This window comes from Rhinichthys klamathensis, unplaced genomic scaffold, assembly GCF_029890125.1.
Source record: "Rhinichthys klamathensis goyatoka isolate OS25496 unplaced genomic scaffold, OSU_Roscu_1.1 h1tg000280l_1, whole genome shotgun sequence".
Taxonomy (NCBI): domain Eukaryota; kingdom Metazoa; phylum Chordata; class Actinopteri; order Cypriniformes; family Leuciscidae; genus Rhinichthys; species Rhinichthys klamathensis.
In genome coordinates this window covers 668,709-692,969 of record NW_026606799.1, presented here as the reverse complement: position 1 = coordinate 692,969, position 24,261 = coordinate 668,709, and the positions used below count along the sequence as shown (strand labels likewise).

The 24,261-nt window shown below is 37.3% G+C and overlaps 3 protein-coding genes across 4 annotated transcripts; all 3 read right to left on the bottom strand.

Annotated features, from left to right (window-relative positions):
• Positions 1 to 6,098: 6,098 nt before the first annotated feature.
• nat8 (N-acetyltransferase 8) lies at positions 6,099 to 7,398 on the bottom strand. The gene is made up of 3 exons (XM_056269006.1): positions 7,321 to 7,398; positions 7,075 to 7,147; positions 6,099 to 6,781 (listed from the first exon to the last, which is right to left on the bottom strand). The coding sequence occupies exon 3, from the start codon at positions 6,776 to 6,778 to the stop codon at positions 6,110 to 6,112; it is 669 nt and encodes a 222-aa protein (XP_056124981.1). The 5' UTR covers positions 6,779 to 6,781; positions 7,075 to 7,147; positions 7,321 to 7,398; the 3' UTR covers positions 6,099 to 6,109.
• Positions 7,399 to 8,544: 1,146 nt separating this feature from the next.
• On the bottom strand, positions 8,545 to 15,505 carry slc39a8 (solute carrier family 39 member 8). Its single transcript, XM_056269007.1, has 8 exons — positions 14,880 to 15,505; positions 14,249 to 14,423; positions 13,364 to 13,533; positions 13,104 to 13,226; positions 12,839 to 13,015; positions 11,952 to 12,156; positions 11,677 to 11,861; positions 8,545 to 9,202 (listed from the first exon to the last, which is right to left on the bottom strand). The coding sequence occupies exons 1-8, from the start codon at positions 15,027 to 15,029 to the stop codon at positions 9,053 to 9,055; spliced, it is 1,335 nt and encodes a 444-aa protein (XP_056124982.1). The 5' UTR covers positions 15,030 to 15,505; the 3' UTR covers positions 8,545 to 9,052.
• Positions 15,506 to 15,980: 475 nt separating this feature from the next.
• manba (mannosidase, beta A, lysosomal) lies at positions 15,981 to 23,941 on the bottom strand. 2 transcript variants are annotated; one of them, XM_056269003.1, is made up of 17 exons: positions 23,582 to 23,941; positions 23,384 to 23,482; positions 23,143 to 23,244; positions 22,832 to 23,005; positions 22,032 to 22,155; positions 21,735 to 21,901; positions 21,501 to 21,605; positions 21,257 to 21,408; positions 21,015 to 21,132; positions 20,847 to 20,924; positions 19,860 to 20,027; positions 19,560 to 19,778; positions 18,265 to 18,429; positions 17,839 to 17,983; positions 17,544 to 17,689; positions 16,498 to 16,758; positions 15,981 to 16,295 (listed from the first exon to the last, which is right to left on the bottom strand). In XM_056269003.1, the coding sequence occupies exons 1-17, from the start codon at positions 23,798 to 23,800 to the stop codon at positions 16,065 to 16,067; spliced, it is 2,673 nt and encodes an 890-aa protein (XP_056124978.1). In that variant the 5' UTR covers positions 23,801 to 23,941; the 3' UTR covers positions 15,981 to 16,064. The 2 variants fall into 2 exon arrangements, with proteins under 2 accessions (XP_056124978.1, XP_056124977.1); XM_056269002.1 differs by having other exon boundaries at positions 15,982 to 16,295; positions 20,847 to 20,933.
• Between the last annotated feature and the right edge of the window lie 320 nt (positions 23,942 to 24,261).

Genomic DNA, 24,261 nt, shown 5'->3' with positions numbered 1-24,261 from the left:
TTACATATTAATCACTGGATTACTAAAGGTCATGTACGACTTTGTACGGAGGTGATCACTGGCTTTAACTCTTTTCTACTATGGTTCCCTACTATGGAATCCATTCACACACAACTGTTCACACACTTAGCAAACAAGACTGTTTAAGGCAGCAGGTCTCTTTAAGACTGGCTCTCTATTCAGCCTCTCTGTTCCTCTCCAGCCCTATTCAAATGTGACGCAGGCAGCATCCGATATAAAGCCAAACAGAAGAGTGAGTTCAGTCAGGAGAGGTGTGCACAACCTCAGCAGACTGACAAACAACACAGAAACACACTGACAGGATTAATGCTCTTTATAAACGACAACTGCACTGAATCCCTGTGGGCTTATTTCTGTATTACAGATTCTGCACAGAAAGCAAATGCTGATGTTTGCAACATGTTATACAGTTAGAAGGGACAGGTGCACAGCTGAAAACATTGTGCTCACAAAAACCAGTAAGCAATTGTGAGTCAATCTGAGCAAACATGCAAACAATGCATACATCACACAATGAGAGCTTCTCTTCTCTGACCACTCTATGAAACAGTGCCTCTCATCTGTATCAGTGACAGACAGTGCTCTATCAGGCTATAGGAATTGAGTGCAACAGTCAAGTTCCGGAAGTAAAAACTCGTAAAAATGATTTTGTTGATTATATGATTAAAATTGATTATAACAAAAACGTAACTACATTTAAAGACAGAGCTACTGTGAGTCAGCCAATGGCAGTGGCGTAGGTTTGATTTTGAAATTGGTGGGGACATTAAAATATAAATATATTTTAAGTTTTGATCGAAATTATTGCTAGGGATATATCAGTGTCACTGGATATTGGTAGGGACACGTCCCTACTAAATTCTACGCCCCTGGCCAATGGTATATGCTTTTGTTAAAGCCATCTGTTTGCATTATTTCAAATTGTTTAAAAAAAATTGTGTTTAACAGTGGAATTCCTGGTGAAAAACTACATTACCCATGATGCTGTACAGAAAGTCGTGGGGAACAAATCGCACTAAAAATGCTGCACTCTCATGAAGCACCGCAAATGACATACTCGAGTTAATCAGGTAAGGTTCAAATATCTTCTTTCTAAATATATATATATGATCAAAAATGTTATATTCCATCAACGTTTTTAATCTGATTATGCCATTCGCAGTGCTTTATGGGATTGTAGTTCTTTCCCTCATTAAAGTCCCCGTGAACCGGAAGTTGCAAACGACTTTTCTCCAGTGTTGTGACGTATTTCCGAGAGAAACGGAATACTAAATGAGGCAAAATAGTGGGCGTGGCTTTTTTCCCAACTAGCACCTGATTGGATCTAGAAAAGTAGGTGTTTTCATTCAGCCTGTCTACTGTCAGTTGGAGGGGCGTGGTTACGGATTTTAAGCAGACACCCAAACCTTCAAACCTACGTCATCAGGGAAGGTCCTCCAATGGAGAAGGGAGGGGAAATTTCAGATTTTGATTAAAGATTACAAAGCCAAAAAATTTTTTGTGTGGATTGACTTACATGGATGAATTGTTCACCACAAAACGATCAATTTAGGCAAACAAAGTAAGTATGGTCAATTTTGAATTCATGGGGACTTTAAAGCCGTTAAGTACACAGTCTTGTACCTTTTTCTTTTTTGTCCAATTTTCAAATATTTTTTGCTTCAAATAGCCTATAAGTTTGTAATGTTGGGATATTCACATCGTTGCTGGTTGGTTCATGGCTAATAATGCTTTTATGCAAACTTTTTAATATCCCTAGGGGAAAAATTTATAGAAAAAATACTTCTCAAACCAACGAAAAAGTGGGCAGGCACTGTTGCACTCTATAAGCAGGGGAGGGAATGAGGTTTGATTGATAGGAAAAGCAGAAGATACACATAGGGACAGAGAGGATATAAAGAATAACAACAAGGAGGAGAACGAAAAAACTGCATCTGACACAAGAGCGTTCACTTATAAACACTATTTTAGCTTAAAGGGATAGTTCATCGAAAAATAAAAATTCTGTCATCATTTACTCACCCTGATGGGGTGAAAAATATGATACACCGGTGTTTTGCCAGATGAGAAGTTTATCTATGTAGCCTATCATCTTTTTTATTTTTAATTCATTTTATAACTGTATCATATATCTCTTTTAATTTCTTTTATAACTGTTTTAATTTTCCTTGCTTTTATTTTGTGATTATTTTACTTCCTTTCTGTAAAGCACTTTGAATTGCCATAGTCTATGAAATGTGCTATATAAATAAACTTGCCTTGCCTTGCCTCAAGTTGTTCCAAACCTGTATGAGTTTCTTTCTTCTGTTGAAGACAAAATAATATATTTTGAATAATACAGTTGATGGTATAGCCATTGACTGCCCTAGTATTTTTTTCCATACTATGGAAGTTAATGCCTACCGTCAACTTTTTGGTTACCAGCATTCAGGTGAGTGAATGATGAGAGAATTTTCATTTTTGGGTTTTTCAATTTTCATTTCCATTCTCTTTAATTATCCCTTAACAATGGTGTGAGACTTTAACATATTTTATTGTAAGAATGTGTCTGATAAGAACATAAATGTCATGTAATAACATGACTGTGCATGGTATTATTATAATGTGTATGGAGATTTACTATACTTTGATGATTAATAAATAAATTAAATCTTATTATAATGCTAAAAATTAAAACTAATGGTTGAAATTATACAATTATACAGTGCGTGTGTGTATACACACACACACACACACGTTTATTTATATAGGTGTATACATTTCACAGATAAATATATCAATTGTACAATTATATAGATATTATATCATTACTTAAATGAAGGTAGATAAAATAGCATTCTCTGACTGAAGATATACTTAATGACTATTTGGAGCATAAATGAAAGAAAAATGAAACTACTGTAATAAAATAAGTATGGAAGCAGTGTGTTTGCGTACACTTGCTTATTGTCTGTGCTGTGCAGTGATGATAAACTGATCAAGAACCTGCCTGGTCAGTCTGTTCCCTCCCCCATGAATAAACAAACAAATAAATATTACAGAATACTACAATCTTAATTGTAATTTACGTAAAAGCTGTAGCAGTGAATAGTAGCAATAGTAAATTGGATGGTAGGTTGAATGCATCGCCAGCAGCCCCATCAATTCTTCCATCGATCAGCCACCGCCTATTTATTATACTACAGCCGCTACATCCCTCAACTGAGAATGATTAGTAGTTACAATCGCAGAAACAGATGGAGGATGTGTGGCCGTTAAACGGTTCTTTCATGTTCTTTATTTCAAACCATGCATTTGAACTTACCGTGGTGTTTTTGGTGCTGTTCTTACTAAGCGTGTTGTGTCTATTCCCGTACAATGTGGATGTGACAGCTACTTCCTGAGGAGCGCTATACGTCACACACAGCGGGAGCGGAGCGCCACTGCTTCGAATGGGAGTTTGGCACTTACCTCGACAAAAGGTACACAACAGGGTCTGAAGCTCATTCAAATGGTCGAAAATCCATTCTAATGACATTCGCTTCTTTTCTTTTTTTTAAACTGGCTCAGTGAAAGAAGTTGCTTGGACGTGAGGACATATGTAGCCTAAATACAGTTTAAAATCCCGATTAAATAGACAAATATAAAAACGCTAGAACAGGGTAATAACACGGTTTCAATTTATTAAATTTACCCTATATTAAGTTAATATTGGTTTGTAGTTAATTTAGTCTAAATAAATTTGGGAGTATAAAGCTAGCTGTTGATATCCTGTACGGGTAACAGGGTTGAATGAGCCTTGGACTTAATGATTTTTTTTAGATAATTTATCAGACACGTGGGATTTGTGCCTCTAATGCTTAAATTAGATAAATAATGGGATACCAATGTGCACTGTATTCTTGTAATTTATCTTTATAATTAAACAGATTCTGCTGTTTTGTGAATCTTTTATTTCAAAATTATGCTTATTTGATATCAAATTAAACATTTTAGGCAAATGTTTTTTTTCCACCAAAGAGATCTTGACAGATATAAATACAACTTTTCCTTTTTTTTTTCTTTTTTTTCTTTTCTTATTTTAGCAAGACATGAAACCTCCAGTCCTGCTGTGTGCGTATTTAAACACCATGAAATTGATCAACCTGTCAGGAAGTGATGGCCACACAAACTCCTTTTTAAACCTAATGCTGTCAGCTTATGAGCATCAGTTTGGACCATAGAGGTGAAAAGCACCACCCTCTTCAGTCTTCACATCATGTCTGGCAACATATTCCAGGGCTGTTTTACAAAGAGCTTTTGCAAGGCCACGACCCCGAAACTCCCTTTTTACTGAGATCCTTTTCAGTTCCCAAGCACCTGTCTCCTCCACACAGGGCAAAATGCCCACAGTCCCGACAATAGACACTTTTAGTTCAGCCACCCAAAAGCAGCTCCTGTTGCCAGTCTGCATGTAGGAGTTCCTGGTGTCCAACAGATCCTCACTGAGCCCAAGAAGAATACCCTGCTCAAAAATATACCGTACTGCCATCTGACCAGCAAGCAAACCCTACAGACACCCATAATGCAGGTCAGAAATGAGCTGGAGAGGATATAGATGAGACGGAAGACTCCACACAGCACAGTTTGAGTCCATAGCTGCTTCAGGGACAGAAGATACAGTTCCAACATGCTCTCTGAACCCAGTGGAGTATAAGCTCCTCACAGCTGCCAAAACTCACGGATCTGATACCACAACATCTAAACTTTAGGACTGAGATCAGAGTGAAAAAAAGAAAGACAAAATATTACAATAAAAGCATGTGCCTTCTCGGTTTGTGAAGGTTACAAAAAGGTATTCGCTTTTTTTTAAATCACCCTAAATGCATGACAAAGCACAACATTTTGTTGTTAAGTAGTCTAGAGTGTGTAAATGTCATGAGTACTAGTTAAACATACCATTACACAGGCTTCTCCATTCATAGATCCGACCTATCAGACATAAAAGAGACCAAACGTGCTTTATTACTGTTATAGGTCCAATTACAAATAGATGGCATCTATGCAAAATGCTGTCCAAAAATGTTGGATTCAATTAAAACGGTTATTATAGTATTACATAAGTTGTACAATTAATCATTTGAGCTACATGCTTTAGAAATCTCATGATCTTTGCAACTTCAGACCACTGATGTTGCTCACAGGAGCTAATGAAACCTAAATAGAAATCAGGATGATAAATTCTACTGAAAATAGCTGTTCTATTCATTACTGACATTTCAAATAAAAATGTTAAAACACAGTACATTTCAAAAAGTTTTTATTGATTTATGTTGTTATAACAAATTACATTTGGTCTCATTAGAACAAATCACTTTATCCAGATGAATGTTGCATTGCATGTTTAGAGTCATTTAATCATTCAGTCACAGGACAATCACAGTTTTTTCATTCTTTCATAAATTAAAAATACAAAACAGTAATAGGTCATCTGATAATATTGGAGAGATGATTATGTTATTTTGTTAATAAGCATAAACTATTAATACAGATATGTCATTGTCACATTCTCGCTGCCATTGTAATCAACATCAATGCTACAGAGGTGGAAATGTGACATCATTAGCATTGCACGCAGTTTCTGTTGAACGGCATCGGTCAGTTTCAAGGCACTTACATCTCATGCCTCTCATTGACCAAATACATATACTTAAATTTATAGAAAACTGCACTGGTTTCTTTTTACATAGAAGAGAACAGGCTATGCACAGTATAAATAAATTTGAAATGATCTTAAGCAACACAAGCTATCTCAAGGACTCAAGTACACATCCGAATGTTCAAATATTCATTCTCATTCATTGACACAGGTACATTAATGCTGCTTAGACAAGATCTGGACACCGTGTTTTGCTTCTATTCAGGGTTTTTAAAGTAAATCAGATTTTTAAAACAATAATTTGAACTCATATAAGAAATAATTTTTCCCCCTATATGAACAGTTTCTTATAAAAGAAGAGTACCCTTTTTAATGATTAAGAAATAGACAAATGATGATTGTGGTGTGCTTCTTTAGTGGTCTGAACCAGTGTTAAAAAGCCTGTTCATCAATAACATGCAGATCTCAGTCTCAGTTGTGATGGTGTTTTATGATGAGTTGGTACTCAATCAATGTGAAATTAGTCAGCTTGGCAATCACATCTGGAGCATTAAATTCACTGACCTTCTGGTAGCCCATGTGCTCATAGAGCTTCTGTGCATCTGTCTGGACCACCGAGGTGTGGAGCATCACTCCGAGATAACCTCGTTCACGAGCGAAGTCTGCCACCATACGGCACAGCATTTTGGCAATGCCTTGTCCACGGTGACTCTTTTTAACCGACATCCGCTTCAGTTCTAGGAAGTTCTCATCTTTCTCTGCAGGTAAACACCCTACTGTACCCACAACACGACCTTGGCTCTCAGCCACCCAGAAGCAGGCTTTAGGTGGATCCAGGTAAGTCTGCTGAATGTGGTTGAGATCTTGATCAAGGGTAGTCTGAATGTACTTGGTGAACATGTAACTTACAGCCTGACGGCCTCCGGCCAAAAGCAGCGTGACTGCTAGTACAGGCAAAAGGATGGACTTTGAGCTGGTCAATAAAGCGCAAAACGCACATCCCAGAATCATCTGCGCTAGGGGCTGTTTGAGAACGTGCATGCAGGAAGGTGGGATGTGCTCACTCATACCAACAGTAAAGACCTCCTTTACTTCTTCATGATCTTCTTCTCGGTAGCGACGAAACTGCACCTCAGCCATGACCTTCAAATCAAGCATGACGCCAGAAATAATAACACAGAAAGCTTAAGAGTGTGTACCAGTATATCAAATCCTATTACACCTGTCTTATTATAATCTTGTCTTGTAAGTGAACAACATTTCACATCTACATGTCATCTAGATATCGATAATTGATAAATAATTCAAGAATTTTTTTTCATTAATTATTTTTTTTTTTTTTTAAACAGCATTAAATCTCAATTTTCCAGCCTTAAGTGTTTGTATTTGTATCAAAATCATAAGACACAGCATTATATAGTGGCACAGATACTCACAAATTACTCGATCACAAGAACGCCTTGATCCTGATAAGATGAGATTTCCAGGTTATTGACCTTTACTCGATGACTGTGAAGAAATATAAGGCATTTGTGTGTTTACGGAAGTGTTCAGAGAGATTTACAATGTCAATTGCACTGAATATTAACTGTTACAACATGCAAATAAATTATGCTAATCGAAAGTGACGTTCCTTCTGGATTTGCGTATTTTTTTTATATACAAATAAATAACAGACCTACCTGTGCTGTAAATGATCCTACTGAAATTAATGCTTTACTTTGTCCTAACGGTTCTTCTTCTCTTTCGATGGCAACTTGAGCGGAATCAGCACTACCGCCATCTACTGGAGAGAAGGATTTTTTCTTTCTTTCTCCCATACAATCATTGGGGTCCATCAACTGTTATTCTTCAAAATATCTTTTTGACAGAATTTTCACTTTTTGGGTGAACTATCCCTGTAATTACCCTTCCACTTATTAATTACTGTCCTTTTTTCTTTCTTACAGCCTATAGGTTTTAATTTAAAGTCCAATTAAATAAATGTTTTCGAGCCAGTGTTCAGTCAGTGTGATATGTGATAGCACATCTTGGTTCGTTTTGTAATCAAAACCCGATTGTGTAAGCCTGTCAAATAAAACACCTTATCCATTTTTTAAATGTCTACAGACAGTCACAAATTCACTAGATGGCAGTGTCGAAAGTCTCCAGTCTCTGATATGAACTCTAGCGCCATTTATTGGACACAAAGAAATATGGGAGATGTGATGCGATAGATTAAAAAAAAAGTATCTGAATTTTTTTGTGAAGTTTTTGTGGTTACCATTGTGCTGAGGATACTTCATGAAGATAAACACTGATTCAATAAGCAACGATAATAACAATGACAGCGACAAGTTAACTTATTTCTTCAATAAATATACATGCTAAATAAGTGTGCTATGATAGCTGTGGATTACTACTGAAATAGATGAGATTAATTAGTTCCAGGGCTTTAGATGGATTTTTTTTAAAGCAATTAACTCAAAGATTTGTGTTAATGTTACAAATTAAGTTCCTCTAACTCAATATAATGAATTGGTTGAACAATTTCTTTCAAAGTTGTCAACTGATTAATGCAAACTGTTGATATACATACATATCGTACTGTACAATAATAAGAAAATATAATAGTAACATACAATATCACTTTATCTCTCAAATAATATCAAAAGCCAAAGAATAAAAATGGGTCTCAGATTAGATTAAAAATAGAAATATCTAATAATGGAAAGTCATTCCGGGGCAGTAACAGAAAAAGCCGGTAACAGAAAAGTACACACATATTATATAACCAGTAATATATGAATATATAAAAAATATTTAAATATTATCTGGAAAAATGTGCCCTTTTTGTTAACAGCTTAACTTTTTTGACACAATATTACAATTTAAGAGAAATATTTTTAGAAGTAAATATAAAAAAAAAAAAATATGTGGCTTTTAATTTTTATAGTTGAAATATATTTTGCAAAATGCAGAACCCAGTTTGAAAGCCCCTGTTGTAACTCATACAGTAGATGGAAACAAGGTTTAAATACACAGATAACCACTTTTTCCTCTAATGAAACATATCCTTTGGTTAAAGACTGTGATTAACATGATACAGAGTCTCACTCAAAAGGTGCTGCAGCATTGGCATTTGGACTACAAAGCTGCTCAGATACCCTGTGCTAGGCTGCCACTGCCACTGAGGAATTCCTCCACACACAGCGGGGTATTGTTGCCAGCTCACATCAGACACTAACACTCACATCAACAAAAACATCTCTAAACCATATTACAAAAAACGATTGTTACATTTGTCCCAACAGCATATACAGTACAAGTCTATTACAAACAAAACAACCAACAGGTCTGTCTCAATTTTTTGGTTTCTGGCACTGAAAACAATTGTTCTTTGTTTTGCTTCGTTTTCATTCAATTCTTTTCTTTCTACCCCAGATTGATATCTCCAGCAAACAGGGTAATAAGCAGAATTATAGTGAATCCGGTGAGCAGCCCAGCATTTTGGATCAGGAAGAACACGACCCTTCCTCGATAGCCTTTGGTATGTGCTGCCATGATACTGTTCATCTCTGGGAACTGGAAAACCCACACTGTGATTAGACATTTAAAGAGACTTTCTGGAATACTTGATTCTGATCAATCATGGCATTTTTGGGCAATTTTTACTGTCATCGACGACCACACTGTTTGTTCATCTGGGTAACTTTCATGTCTCTTGTTTCACACCACAGACTTGCCCAATCTTGGCACCATGCATTTCACTTATTGTTTGTAGTGGAAATGATCTCAAAATACTTTAGCATTAATAAGATATCACCATAATATTGTTGCAGTATTTGTTATATTTCTAGGCTGATGTCAAATAATGCAAATGGATGCAAATGCGTGGTATGTAAGCTAAGTTATCAGGCTAATCGGGTATTTGTATGTTATGTTAGTACTTAAGCTAACTAAAACCGACATTTAATGGTCATTATAACATAGTTCAAACAACATATCATAACGTGATTTTTGTAGGAATTGTAATCAGGCACTAAAGAGAGTACCCATTAAAAGTTCTTTGAGCCAATGGGAACCCTAGTGGAAACCATAGGTGTGGAAACCTGATTTCAAGGGAGGACCCGATTTGTCCTGACTCCAGGGCTGCGTTCCAGTCCAAAATTGTCATGCCCTTCACTCGCTAACTTCCCTCCGTCTTGTTCACTCGGATGTACGTCATTGCTTACGTTGCATGAGTGCCCACTACTGGCGGAAACTGCAATTGGCTGAATTGGAACGTCCTAAGCCCTTGATCACTTGGAATCAGCCATGGAGTTGATTTATTATTTAAAAAAAATTCCTTTAAGAATTTGTTTAATGCCGCATCCAAATGTATATAGGTGTGTTTGGGTTGTTTTAAATTAAAAATATATATAATTAATATATCAGAGTTGTTTGTGGTGGTGGTGATTAGACAGATCTGCGGTGACGTCACAATTGTGTTGCATTGTGGTATATGGAGCTGCCTGAAGTGTACATATGAAGTAGACTCGCTCCCTCGGTCAAAATCGAGGGAACAAGTGTCTGTCCATATAAACTTCCCTCGTCCACTTCACGAAGTGGAACGCACTCCAAAATGGCGGCAGGGATTCCCCCGAGGGGAAGTGCTTAGGGAAGTTTGCAAGTGCGTGTCTAAAAGTGGACTGGAACGCAGCCTAGGGCTGCTTCCGAAATCGTATACTTCCTATAGTAAGCAAAAAGCAGTGTGTGACAAAAGAACTATGTCTGAATTCACAGTACTCATCAAACAGTAAGCAAAAAGTACCCGGATGACCTACTATTTCCGGCGAGATTCTGAAGTGTGCGTTTGATGAACACTTTACTATCCCTTGAGGCCACAGGGTGAACATACTTTTTTTTAGTGGTTGTGAAGTAATCAAGGTAAGTAGGCCTACCTACTTATTTTGTCAGATGCTATTTCAGATGCAGCCAAGCTGTTTTGTACATTGTAGTTGTGGTTAAAGGTGCACTATGCAGGAATTCCGTTTTTGTCAAACAGCGACCCCTAGAGTCGCTGTGGAGTACTTGTACTGTCGTAAATAGCACTCACGCAGAGATGGCTCTGCACAGTCTATGCTCTGCACTCACGGCCTGATCCCCTCCCCCTGTACACCGGTACAGTAGGATGGAAGCTGTAACGAGTTGAAATAAGGTGTGGCCCCTTTAAGAGCTGCGCGCCCTGTTTAACTGTCGGCAGTCTGTATTGTATGTGCGCCTCGAACACCACATGTATACGGCGCCAGGTTATTTCTGTTTGATGCTTATTTTATCAGATCTTTTTTGCCGTAAAGCAATTCGTTACATCGCGAGACCTGATATCACGCGACACTTCCTGATGCTGCGGCCGGCGGGCGAATTTTTTTTTTGCAGGGTGGTAGGGGAAGAATCATTAATATTCATTGGGGAACTCATCCGCAATTGGTTCGCTGTCACATGTCACTCAGATTGACATGGCAGGTCAAGACGGTGTCCCCGCAAAGATACAGAAGTTCGCGAAGTTCGTGAGCGGTCTCCGCACAAATCTCCCGGATTTGGATAACCAAATGTTGACAGGTATGACTTACCTTCGTGAAAGTGTCTGTTGTCACGAAGGAGACGATGTCTGTTTTCTCTATCACATCTCATTAGAGATGCGTCACGGCGAGCCAATCAGGGACGAGTTCCCCAATGAATATTAACGAGTCTTCCCCTACCACCCTGCAAAAAAAAAAATCGCAGCCGGCGCCACGCCGGCTCAAAGTTGCAAGCGTGTTGTTTCCGTTAGGGGGGTGCGAAACGACCACCATTCAACCCGAAAAGAGTAATATAACCATTCCAATGACTCCGAAGCTCGGTTGAGGTAAAAAACCTGCATAGTTCACCTTTAAGATTATCAAAATGATTTAATTTCAAATCAATATTCCATGCCCATGTTTTATGCTGAGTTTTAATAAGTGGGATGATGTACAGTCAGGCAGTCATTATTGTAATTAATTTGAGCATTTTCCACAGTTAGAAGTAAGATGTCTCACCATGTCTGCAAGGGAGATGTAGAGGAACATTCCTCCAGCAATGGCAAAGATAGCATTTGGAGCAAAACTTCTGCCCAGCAGGATCCCTAATCCAAGACCCAGATAACAGCTCATCGATGACAGCAAGTTAAAACACAGAGCCTGACCAACACTCATGCCCGAGTTCAACAGAATCACAAAATCACCTACAGGGAGACAGAAAGAAAATTAAAAGAGACTTAAAAATTCAATTTGAAATGATCTTTTGATGATAGGTCTCTATGCCTGTGTTTTACCCAGCTCATGAGGGAACTCTTCACAGAAGATGGCAATAGAGGTGCTGAAGCCGGTGAGTAGAGAGACTGTGAAGGACGCTCCGATGGCCAGACCGTCGATGAAATTATGTACGGCGTCACTGACAGTGATCATCCACGCCACAGTCTTTATATTAGACATTCCATCACCTTTAAGCCAGCGACAAGCTAGTAAAGCGCAAGCATTCTGAACAAATTGACCACAAAATAGACTTTGTTAGAGGCCGTTCACACAAAATACGTTCTTAGAAGCCATTCACACAGACTTTTTTTTCTCAAAATAGCAAGTTTATATCTTAACTTGGAATTGCATTTTGGAACGCTGCGTCATGCGTGAGACGCTGCAAAAGATGGCAGACGCAAGAGCTGCTTTTTCATTGTTTTTCTATGTAAACATGCGCTATACGGGCGTATTTGGCCAGTGTTGCTTTTTCATTCCACTGTCCTCACTTTTTAAATGCAAAAACTCTATGTGAGCATGCCTGCATGCCAGATCAATAATGTGCTTCTGTAAATCAATAATCTTTATAGTCTAATATTTATTGTACTTTTTTTATCTGGAGAATCTTGTAAACATCTCTAACAAGTACTAACAGGGAAAAACTAGTGTAGCAATAATGATTTATAATTGTACATGTTTATTTTTGTTTAACCCTCATGTTGTGTTCCAGTCATTTTGACCTGGAGAGGATTTTCTTTTTCCTGAAAATACTAGTTAATGTTATCGCATTGGACTAAAAAAAATGACCGACCAAAAAAGAAATACAAAAACTGAAATGAAAACAAGCCAACAAAAGATTGAATCCAATATTTGGTGATAATATAGCATGATGAGAGATTTACAAGCAATTAGAAACGCTGATAATTACCTGTTCACCAGCTGGACTCTCACATGGATTGTTGGACTTTTCATTAATAGAGTTCATTTCAAGATTAGTGTCGTTTGTAATGATGTCACCGCTGATGTTGCTTATGACTATGTCATTGCTGAAGGTGGAGATGGTGACATCAGATGACTGCAGAGGAGAGAAATGACTGTGTCCGAGCTGCATGGGGAGGTGAACCATTGCGTTAGGCCAGAAACCAGCTCAATCTATTCCAGTGAACAACGTCCAAACACATCTAAGCTCTTACCTCTGTATCTGCTTTCAGTACTATCTTTAAAACTCGTTCAGTGAAGAACAAAATGTAAAATCCGCCAAAAATACCAACTACGTCGAGCACATAGTTATCATCTCTGGGATCTAAGCCAAGGGCCTGGCAAAAAAAAGTAGTGAATTAGGACAGCATGCATGAAGATTATGAGTAATTGTTTTATGACTGCTTTTGTAACCTTTGTAAGCCATTTAATAGGTCATGTATCATCGAATAATCTCACTGTAACTCATTCTCACCTCCGGGATAAGTTGCAGTACAGCATTTGAAAACAGTGTCCCAATGGCCAGTCCAATGAAGTACGTCAAGACTTTTGGAAAATATGTTTTTTTCGTCAAAGGCACCAGAAATAAACCCATCAGAGCTGCCAAGTTTATCACGGTCACAGCCAGGAACCCATAACCCCAAACTACAGGAAGGAGGAAAAAGAGTTGAGGAGGAATTTACACACATATTAAGGCATACTGAAAACATTTTCATCAGGTCAATTCAAGAAGTGAGAAAAAACAATAGTAGATTTAGTTTATGACGTAACTTGTTCTACTTTACTGCATCCCAATACGGAAACCTAACATGGGAAGTGAATTATTTCTCTATTGGTAAAATACTATCTCTTGTACAATCTATTAGGACATCATTACCATATAAAATGGGATCAGACAAAGGCTTTTTTTCCCTGAATGTGAAATGAGAAACTGATGCTGTAAAGTTCAGATCCTTTAACAAAATAAGGTCTGATTCACATTGAGTGAATCAACAATGTGATGATGGGTCATGGAAATCCTACTTCCTCTCTAAAATAATCTGTGCATGTGATAAGAATATTATCTTATGATAACCATCATGATTCATAAACAAAAAAGTTAAAGACCAAGATTACACAAGTGTGTAATACTTGGTACTGTAGTTTCAAACCACAGACAAGAAAACGTACTGTACTATAAATACACTTTAATCTCACAATAAACATTACAAAATCAATCTGTAACTCCCAACTGATGATAACAGACTCTCAACTGATGATATCAGACATATGTCCTCATTGCTCAAAATATATTTTCCAGGCTCCATACAATGTTTGCCACTGCCACTAAACTGAAGGGCTTTGTGGTAATCAGACTCACCTTTGTGATCAGGTAAAGAAGCAGATTCATTAAGGTTTGAGGGGAATGTGTAAGGACAGGCAGGGATCAGGACCTGATTGAGTATAGCTGGACACATCATCTCCAGATCATTGAGACTGACCACAGAAGCATTACCCAATCCAAAGACAGACAACAGCTCTGACAAAGATGAGCACTATCAAGAAAAGAGCAAAAGGACATTAAACAAAACAGGTCTCATTCTAAGTAGCTCCTATTACTAGTTAGCAACTCCAGATATAAAGTCTGAAATGCAAAGTTTAGTCAATTATTTGGTGACAATTCCATTTCTGAAAATCATTAAAAAAACAATCATGAAGTTTCAGATCATTTATTGAGGGTTTTCAACCTCTATAGAAACAGTGAACCCATACTTTCAGGACAGGTACTAAATTACAATGGAAGCAGAACAGAAGATCAAACAGGTGACAACTAAACACGTTTTGATTCATCTAAAATATTCCATTTACTCCTTTTCAGTTGTGTTGCTTGTTCTAGAAACAGTGTTGTATGGTAAAAAATTGCGCTTGTCTTGTTATATTATAATGGGGGGAAAACGTAGCAGAAACAGTGAAATGAAGAGATAAATTTCTGAGCAAGGACACATTCTCACCTCTGTGTTCTTCAGCGGATTGGCGTCATCATCGACAGATGCCGCGCGGCGGCTGGTAATGATGTGCAGAAAGTTCTCCAGGTTCCCCGTGGACAGGGAGTTTTCTTCACTGTAGAAGCGCAAAACATTTCGAAGAAAACTTTCCTCCATATTTCTATCCTTTCGATATGATTAATATTACCGAGAGCAAGTTTAATACAGTCGACGGTCAAGACGGAGGAAAACCAGACAATAACTAATAACAGAAGCAGCAGGTTAATAAATGAGAAACCCAATTCTTTCATTTCCTTTTCAGAAATGATTTGCAATTTCGTGGACGTGGGAGTAACAAAAATTTCTCCAGCTTTACAAATCAGAGGCAATCAGTGATAGTGGAATACACATCTGACGCGCCTTCTTCCATTCCTCGCCAGAGCTCTTCTGCACCGAGGGTCAAAGAACAGCAACTGCTGCCGAAACACTGATATGCCAGCCTGCGAGCGGCCCTCACTCGCTCCCTGTGTCAATGAAGTCTTTGTTTACCATTTTCCAGACTCTCTTGCAACGTGTTCAGGTCTGCAATCTCATGGTAGAAGGAAGTTACAACCATTGAAAAGAATCCCAATATTTGCACACATTTCTCAATGAAGACTACTGATCAACCATGACTTAGTGTTTTCAAAAATAGTCACATTAAGTAAAAATAAAAATGTACACACACTTTATATTATTGCAACCCATTTATTTCAATTGATTCAAGTATTGACCACAAAAATGAACTATGCACTTTGGTTTTATATGGTTAGAAACAATTTGATGTTAAAAGTAAAGAAGGAAACACTTTACAATAAGGTTCCATTTTAACATTAGTTAATTCATTAACATTAATTAACAATGAGCAATACATTTGTTATTGTATTTATTAATCCCTCTTAAAAATGAGTTAATAAAAATATTCATTGTTTGTCATGTAAGCTCAAATCAATGAAATAATATTAACAGATACAACTTTTGATTTTAATAATGTAAATGTTGACTACAATTAATCATTAATGTTAACAAATAGAACCTTGTTGTAAATTGTTACCAAAAAATTTAAGAGTAATTAACAGGGCCATCCTGAGTAGAGAACAAAGGGCCCCGCAATTTTTATTTGTATAAAAGATTGTAAATAAGCTGTCAGTCAGACAACTATGCATCATAAAATCAGTAGACATCTCTGAGAGACGTGATATGAAGATTTGCAGTGATTTCTTTGGCAGTGGTGGGTCTCCATGCTCCAAAGGTAACTGTGGAGTTTTTAGACAGCATCAGGAAGCCATTGACATTAAAGTCACCAGGAATGTCATCTACATCCAGCCAAACATACACAGCAGGAAAGGAGCAGTACAACGTCACGACAAAGTTCTGCATAATTCCAGCATCCTTTACAGTAAACTGCAATACACAAAAAAAAAACAACAACAACCTGTCAGTCATTTGAGGGATTCGTTTTCTTAAGAAAAAGCACCAGATGTCATTTACATTCAGTAACGCCTCCGTTTGTGAAGAAGCCCATTTTAGCAATGTGGCAAATGAGTGAATTAGCCGAAGTGAGTGCATTAGTAAACGGTGTGTGTTGAGAATGTGTCTCTCTCACCGTGATGTTGGGTTTCTGCAAACCTTCTGCATGTCGTGGAGAGCTGAGGAAGATGTGATTGTGAGGGCTGATCATTTGACCTTCCGGGCTACTGAGATGAAAGGTGACGATGCAGGAGCGCCGTGTGCAGTTCCCACATTGCGTCAGGAGAGCAGATATAGGATGCTGAAACACAAGGGTGCTCCCTCCTGCTTTTATTGTAGTCACATTAGACTCTAAAGAACACACAGCATCAAAGCTGCTCCAGCTGTATAATTTCACCTGTGTAAACATAAACATACAGTACATAGAACATGACAAATATCAATCAAAATTCATAAATTTAATAATGCAAGTAAACAAAAAATAAAATCATGTTTACACTATAGCACTAGTAAGCCTTTTAGTACTAGATGTGGTTTGCCCAAAACAAAGAACTGGAAACATGCTTTTTTGGAAATATGAATGATTTTGACTATTTTACTTTTTTAAAACTCAAGGATGAAGTATAGGGTTTTTCACACTTGAAATAGTTAACCCTGGGTCATTCCAAACCCTTGGTAAATAGAATCCTGGGTTTTCTTGCTTCACGTTTCACACTGCTCATAATTAACAATCATGAGGTTAACAATTAATTAACAGATTAATCCTGGTTAAATATAAACCGAGTTTTCACTCTGTACATTCCTATACCCTGGGTAAACGTTCTTATTCATTGACATCTTGTCAATGTCATTGACTGGATGAATTCTGCATGCAATATGCTTACATAAGGGCTGTAGCATTGCACATCCTCATATTATATATTGCAGCTGGTCTGACGCATTCACATGTGTATAAATGGAAGTCAATGGAAAGAAAAGTGTAGTGTGAATGCCCCTTAACACTGGATCATTTACAAAAAAAGCAGTGCTAACTCTGCTCCAGAGCAGGGTTTCATAAGTCCGGGTAAAAAGTGGTGCTAACCTAGCTTCTATATTACAAGTATAAATTAATGTCACAGTTTTGCTTCAATTATATTGTAAAATAACCACAAAAAAAGGTGTTACTAAGCACTGTCCTCCTACCTTGGCTTTGACATCGTGCTGCTCAGAGTGACTGTCAGAGACGGCATACATCAGGAGGTCTCCCTTATCCTCAACCCCCATTGACAGTATAGGAGCATAAAAATCTGTAGCCCAGTAGTGCAGCATTTTCCATTTACCACCAAACTCTGAATGTGCGAGAGATTTCCCAGTCAAGAAGCATACTTTAACTTTGTACGCTCACATTAACAAATAAATTACCATTAAAATGACGTTTAATAAACAAGAAGGCTTTCCTCTATATAGTGATGAACAGCAATAGTCGTTATTCATTTACCTACAGAGGACCAGGATGGCCCCTGCCAGATATCATTGAGCTGCCAGTAAAGAGTGCCCATTGTATGACCTTTGCCCTCGACGATGTCACTGCGGCTGCGGCGGTAGAATTCTGTTTGAATCTTCACACACTGTGCCTGCATTACCTGTTCAAACCAAAGAGTGTGATATCAGGCACATGTCCAAAAACTACACTACCGCTGTACACTACCGTTCAAAAGTTTGGGGTCTGTAAGATTTTTTTAATAATGTTTTTGAAAAAATGTCTCTCACCAAGGCTGCATTTATTTGATCAAAAATGCAGTGAAACAGTAATATTGTGAAATGTTATTACAACTTAAAATAACTGTTTTCTATTTTATTGTATTTTAAAATGTAATGTATTGCTGAGATGGCAAAACTTGTAGTGCATTTATAGATTGTTCACCTGAGTAATGTAAATAGTGTCTCTGTATTTCTGCACGGGGTCTGTGCTGTTGGGGAGAATGTAATGTAGTTCTGCTTGCTTTAGCATCTGCTGGTTTCCATCTTCATGATGCTGCCGATGAGATGAGAAATTGCTGCTGAAATCCCAATCTGAAGACACTGAAACCTGGTTGGAGGGGAGAAGTTGAAAAATAAGAGGGCTTATAAATATTCATTCCCTTTGTTAAAAATGAAGTGTGCTTAATTGTATTGAATATGCACTTCTAGTGTACTTCAAATCTTATAAGTATGCTACATATAATTTTTTTTTTTTAAACTGTACTTGCAGATAATATATTAATGAAATAAAGGGCCATTTAAGTGTACTTAAAGAGTATATTTGCCTGACTGTGTTTCTTAACACACTTTTAAAAAGTGCACTTTGTAATAATGTCACATTAAAAGTTTTACTGTACAGTACATTTTAAACCATCATGTTTAGTAATCTTTTGTTGTGTGTCAAAGAAATACACTTATTTTGATGTGTTGGCTAACATACTAAAAAACACGTACATGAACTTTATTATAATTTTAACCGTATTGGGAAATTTGATGTTTAAAAGTTAATATATTTTAAATGTACTACATTGCAACTTCAATTCAAATGTGTGATTACAAATATATTTAAATACATGACACAAGTTTCAATAGAAATTACATTCATGTATAATAACCATATTTCAAAGACAATAGAATTACAAAAGGCAATTAGTAGTAATTTTAAGTAATTACTGAAATTACATATAAAGATGTACTTACATCCTACTTAACTGGGGGGAAAACACTCTAAAGTTCAGCTACATATTTGATATAAATTTAATTAAGCTATAATATATTTTCATTAAATTCCAATTAACATGCAATTGTCTGAAAACATTATATTCAGTTTGCACTTAAAGTATATACTTTAAGTATATTATTTCCATAAGTATACTTTTTTAAAAATATTCTAAAGTGTACTTCTTTTTCACAAAGGTTTTAATGAAAGATTACGAAGGCCAGTTTTTTACTGCACTTATGAATGTGCTCTGATGAATTGTTGAAATTGGCTCAACCAATGGCATGCGTTCGGTCTGTTTGTCCAAACAATTGAAGGTGGAAAGTCATTACTTGTGCAATTCAGTTTGGCGCCACTACTGGCATAAAAAGGACACACGTCACCTTTTAAACTAGTGACTTTAGTCAGGCCTAACTTGGAACTTGGTGTTCCAAACTAAAAAAAAAAGAAAGCAGGAAGACTTGTATTAAGTGTAGTACCTTACGAAGCGTGGACAATGAAGGCCAGGACTGGAAGCCATACTCTGAGGCAAAGCGTGTGCGAGGGAAAGCAGTCCAGTCCCAGCAATCGTTGTAATAGCTATAATAGTGAGTGTCTCCATAGTGGGGGTCATAGGGGTCCTGAGCCACCCAGCCTTCCTTCTCAGACTCAACCCCATTGGTTGGGCTGGACACTAGAAAAGGACGAGTGCTGTCCTCCTGAATTCAAGCACATCATCCATTGATAAGACTTAAGATAGTACTTTGATGTAAGTCTGTGTGCATGTCTCTCAGTCTCACCTGCAGCACAATGTCTCTGATGTTCTCAACATACAGTTTGACATAGTCTTTCACGTACAGTGGGCGCTCAGCAACAGGTATGTTGAACCAGTCAGTTGCTATGGCAGCTTCATTCTCATTGTTCCCGCTCCAGATGACCACAGAGGGGTGAGATTTCAACCGTCGCACCTGAACAACAATAAATGTCCATAAAAGTACAAACAATGACTGGTAAGTCAGTGAGATAAGGCTAATTTTTTGAGCATCAGATCTTTCATTTAATCAAGGAATACATAAAATTGCCAATGACTTCTATGATAAACCTCTTCTACGATGAGCTTCTTTTAAACTCCTGAACTAAATTTAATTTTTATATATTTTTGAAGGGAATAACAATCAAACTGTCATGCTATCATAATGAATAAATATTTCTATTTACCTTTAATTTATATTTATTTCAGTTTTAGTCAGTCATTTTAGTACTTCAAATTATTACGTTACAAGGTATTTTATTTCAGTTACTTGACAAGGCAACATTTCTAATTTACAAGTTTTTAAGTTATATAATAAAAGTTCATATTTTATATAGTTTCAGATTTATTTTTATTTAACATTTTCAAATGTTATTAAACAATTTTTAATCATTTTAGTTTTAGTTAACAAGACCTTCATGAGATCATGATTATGTCAAGACTTTTTGACAATGCAAGGTCACCTCAGGTTGTAAAATGTCATTTGGTGCGACACAGCAGAAACGGCATGATATTTATAAAGTAATAATTCATTTTTATAATAAAAAAAACTTTTTTGAAAAGAAATATTAAGGTGTGTACACTCAAATGTACGGAAAATATATTGTATTATGATATTTGAGAATCATTCCATTTGAACTTTTCTTAAAAAAATTTAATTAAAGATTTTCCAAACACTCTTTTAGGTCATTGGCCCTTTTATTTGTCATTTATTTGAGGTGACCACAGAATTTACGAGAGTACCGTGTATACAAACCTGCTGCGTGACCTCCTCCCTCACGGTCTGTATAAAATCCTTCTCTGTAGGGTACAGCGCACAGGCAAACATGAAGTCCTGCCAAATCTAACATAAGAGCAAACAAATAACCAAATCAATTGCATTTAAATCATGTCGCAGGTGGAGGATTTCACATGACAAGCTTACCATGATTCCATACATATCACACAGGCTGTAGAAGATGCCTTGCTCATAAACTCCACCACCCCAGACTCTTAAAGCATTCATATTCGCCTTCTGTGCAGACTGGAGCAGGATTGTGATCCTGAAATGCCAATCCAGAAACATGACAAGACGGTTAAAGTTTGAAAGTGATTTCACATTAAATAGAATTAATCTGGTCACTGAACCAGTTTGTTTTAGTGTAGGTAGGCTTTTAATCTCCTCACATGTCAGTGGTAACCTGGTCCTGAAATGCATGTACAGGAATCCAGTTTGAACCTTTCAGGAAAATGGGTTTCCCATTAATCCGGAAGTAGAAGCTGAGACCAGGGGAGGAGGGTATGGGCTCCTGGATCAACTCCACTGTGCGGAAAGCAACCTGAAAGTTTGAACGGAACACCACAACACAGAGTGAAATGATGCCAACTGAAGCGAGACCTATAAAATAAGAAGAACAGTGAAAGATGTTACCTTTCGCTGTGCATTAAATGTCTCTCCACCCTCCAAGTTGATAACCATCTTCAGGTCATAGAGAGGCTGCTCTCCATGTCCAAATGGCCACCACAAACTGACACTCTTGAAGTGAACATTATTTATCATCATCATATACACAGTATATATAGTGTGATATTACCTCTGAAATGAGGAATAAGGGATGATATGACACATGATGGTCATCATCAAGCAAACTAGAACTGATTTTACCTGGTTGACCTGGAAGACAAAGGACTTTCTACTCTGCCCAGGTGTAAGAGACAGTTGAAATTCCTCTGAATGTAATAACGGTATGGACAGAAGGACAAGACCCTTAGATGCAACAACAACATCGAAGAACAATTCCACTTCAACATTCCAGCTTGAATGTGCAGTGTCTGGATACAGGGAAAGACATTTGGAGAAGAATATGGGAAAGAAGAGGGAATTTGCTTTCTATGTTGATTTGGTTTGCTATTATATTAATGTCTAAAACAACTTCTCATTCATATGCAAATATGTGTGTACCATATTTTGGAACTGTGGTAAAACTTAGAACCCTTAAAGTGTTGAAGACTTCCAGCTGAACTCCCTTCCAGATGCCCAGAGTGGGGAAAGATGGACCCCAGTCCCAGCTAAATGAGCTTTGAGCCTCAAAACACCAAGAGACCAAAAACTTAATCACAATCATTAAATCAATAACAAAAAAGTTATTACAGATCTCACATTTCAGATGTGATGTTATAGCTGCCATGTCATTTCTCAACATCACGGCAAAAACTATATGTCCATATAACTGACCTGCATCAAACAGCACAGTTCAGGAAGCTGTCGTTAGAAAAATGGTAAGAACTCAACAAACTAATGTGAATAATGTGAATACTACATTTTAACCACTGATTCTTCAATTACTCCATGTAATGTTTTTTCTTTGCAGTGAAAAAAAAAATTCCTTGACATAGCTATAAACTCTTCCTGGCCTTATAAGTGCTTTTGTTTGAGGACGAGCCAAACTATCCAGCAGGTAGCATTATGCAAATGTACATGGTATGTACTGTATACGTTACAGAAATAATGGCAGGACAACAAACGAGCCGTTTGAGGCAAGTGTTTTCTGTTGGAGAGGTTAACTCCCTTTGTAGTGGAATTTGTGCTTTGCAAGTTTGCAGATAGTTTACATGAACAAAACATCTAAATTACACACTAAAAGAGTATAAAAAAGTATAATAGGTCCCCTTTAATCGCAGTACTTTTACAACAACAACAAAAAAGAATCATGGCCTACTCTAATGATCCATTTGTGTTTGTGAATGTGACGTGGTTCTTACCTTTCGGATAAAGTTAACATGACACTCTCCTTTCTGTACAGGAGGAGGACAATCAGGTGGTACTCTGTATTCAGTGTGGGCATGACTCTTCTGAGATGCATATGTCACAGCTGACATAATCCACACTTGAAGAATATTCTCTTGATCCTTGAGCAACCCAGTAACATCAAAATCCTGAAGACAAAATATGATTGATTTATTTATTATAAAGCCTTTTTTAAGTTGAACCATTATTACTATTATAGAGTCTATAAACGTACATACAAAGAACAATTGTGCTTGCAACACAAAATAGTTAGTAATTCATTTACATATCTGCGAAACATGTTGTCTGTCTTTCCGATGGTGACTCCATTGAGTGAAATGGTAGAGATTGTGTCGACTCCTTCAAACACCAGGACGGCTTTCTCTTTCTCTCTGTAAAGAGCATGTAGTATTTGATCTGTGGTCTTGTCTAAATAGAACTATAATTATAGTATTCTTGACATTCTAGCTCTAGGTGTATGGTACAAATCAGAGGGCAGGTTTAGTTGAACCTGGAGGTTTTCTGACTTGCCTAACATGAGTAGGTACTGAGAATGATGTAGTGTAAGTCCAGTTGTCAAGTGAAATCCATCTGTAGGCCAGGTCATTAAACCTATAATATGGATCCTGTTGACAGAATAAAGTTTTTATGAACAGTAATTTCACAGTGTTTGGAATCTTAATATAAACTTAATATTGAAACAATGTAAATGTGTCTGAATGTACCGAGATGAATCCCTGACGCTGCAGAGCAGTATGAACACATCCTGGTACCTCGGCACTGAGAGAAACAGATGAGTTTGAGTTCAGCAGCTGCCATTTCCCGTTCAGAGAGATGCTATCAATTCCCACACTTGGACTTTTCACTTCAGACGCAAATGTGCTGTCAAGAAAAAGGGCCTCTAAAAGGTAAAAGCACGCAAAAGACCATACCGCATGATTCATGTCTATTGATCATGGCAAAATGTACACTACCAAAGTCATCTCTATATTACGTTGTTGAACCACGGGACGTAAAGTCATAAACACCACCCTCTTGGTGTTTTCTGCTGCACTTCCCGGTTGAAATCAAAAGCACAAGGACGATCAGCTGCTCTCTCACGTGGAAGCAAAAACATCCGGTAGCGTTTAAAGGGATAGTTCACCCAAAAATGAACATTCTGTAATTAATTATTCACCCTCATGTCGTTTCAAACCCACATTTGTTCGTCATCGGAACACAAATGAAGATCTTTTTGATGAAATCTGAGAGCTTTCTTTCCCTCCATTGGCAGCAAATTTTCTGAAGACACACCATCGCTTTATTTGATTTCGCATCACATCATTTATATGATGTGAATATGAATTCACATTTAAACATTGATCAGCGAACATAAACAGAAGCTCAACCAAACTGGCTTGATCCG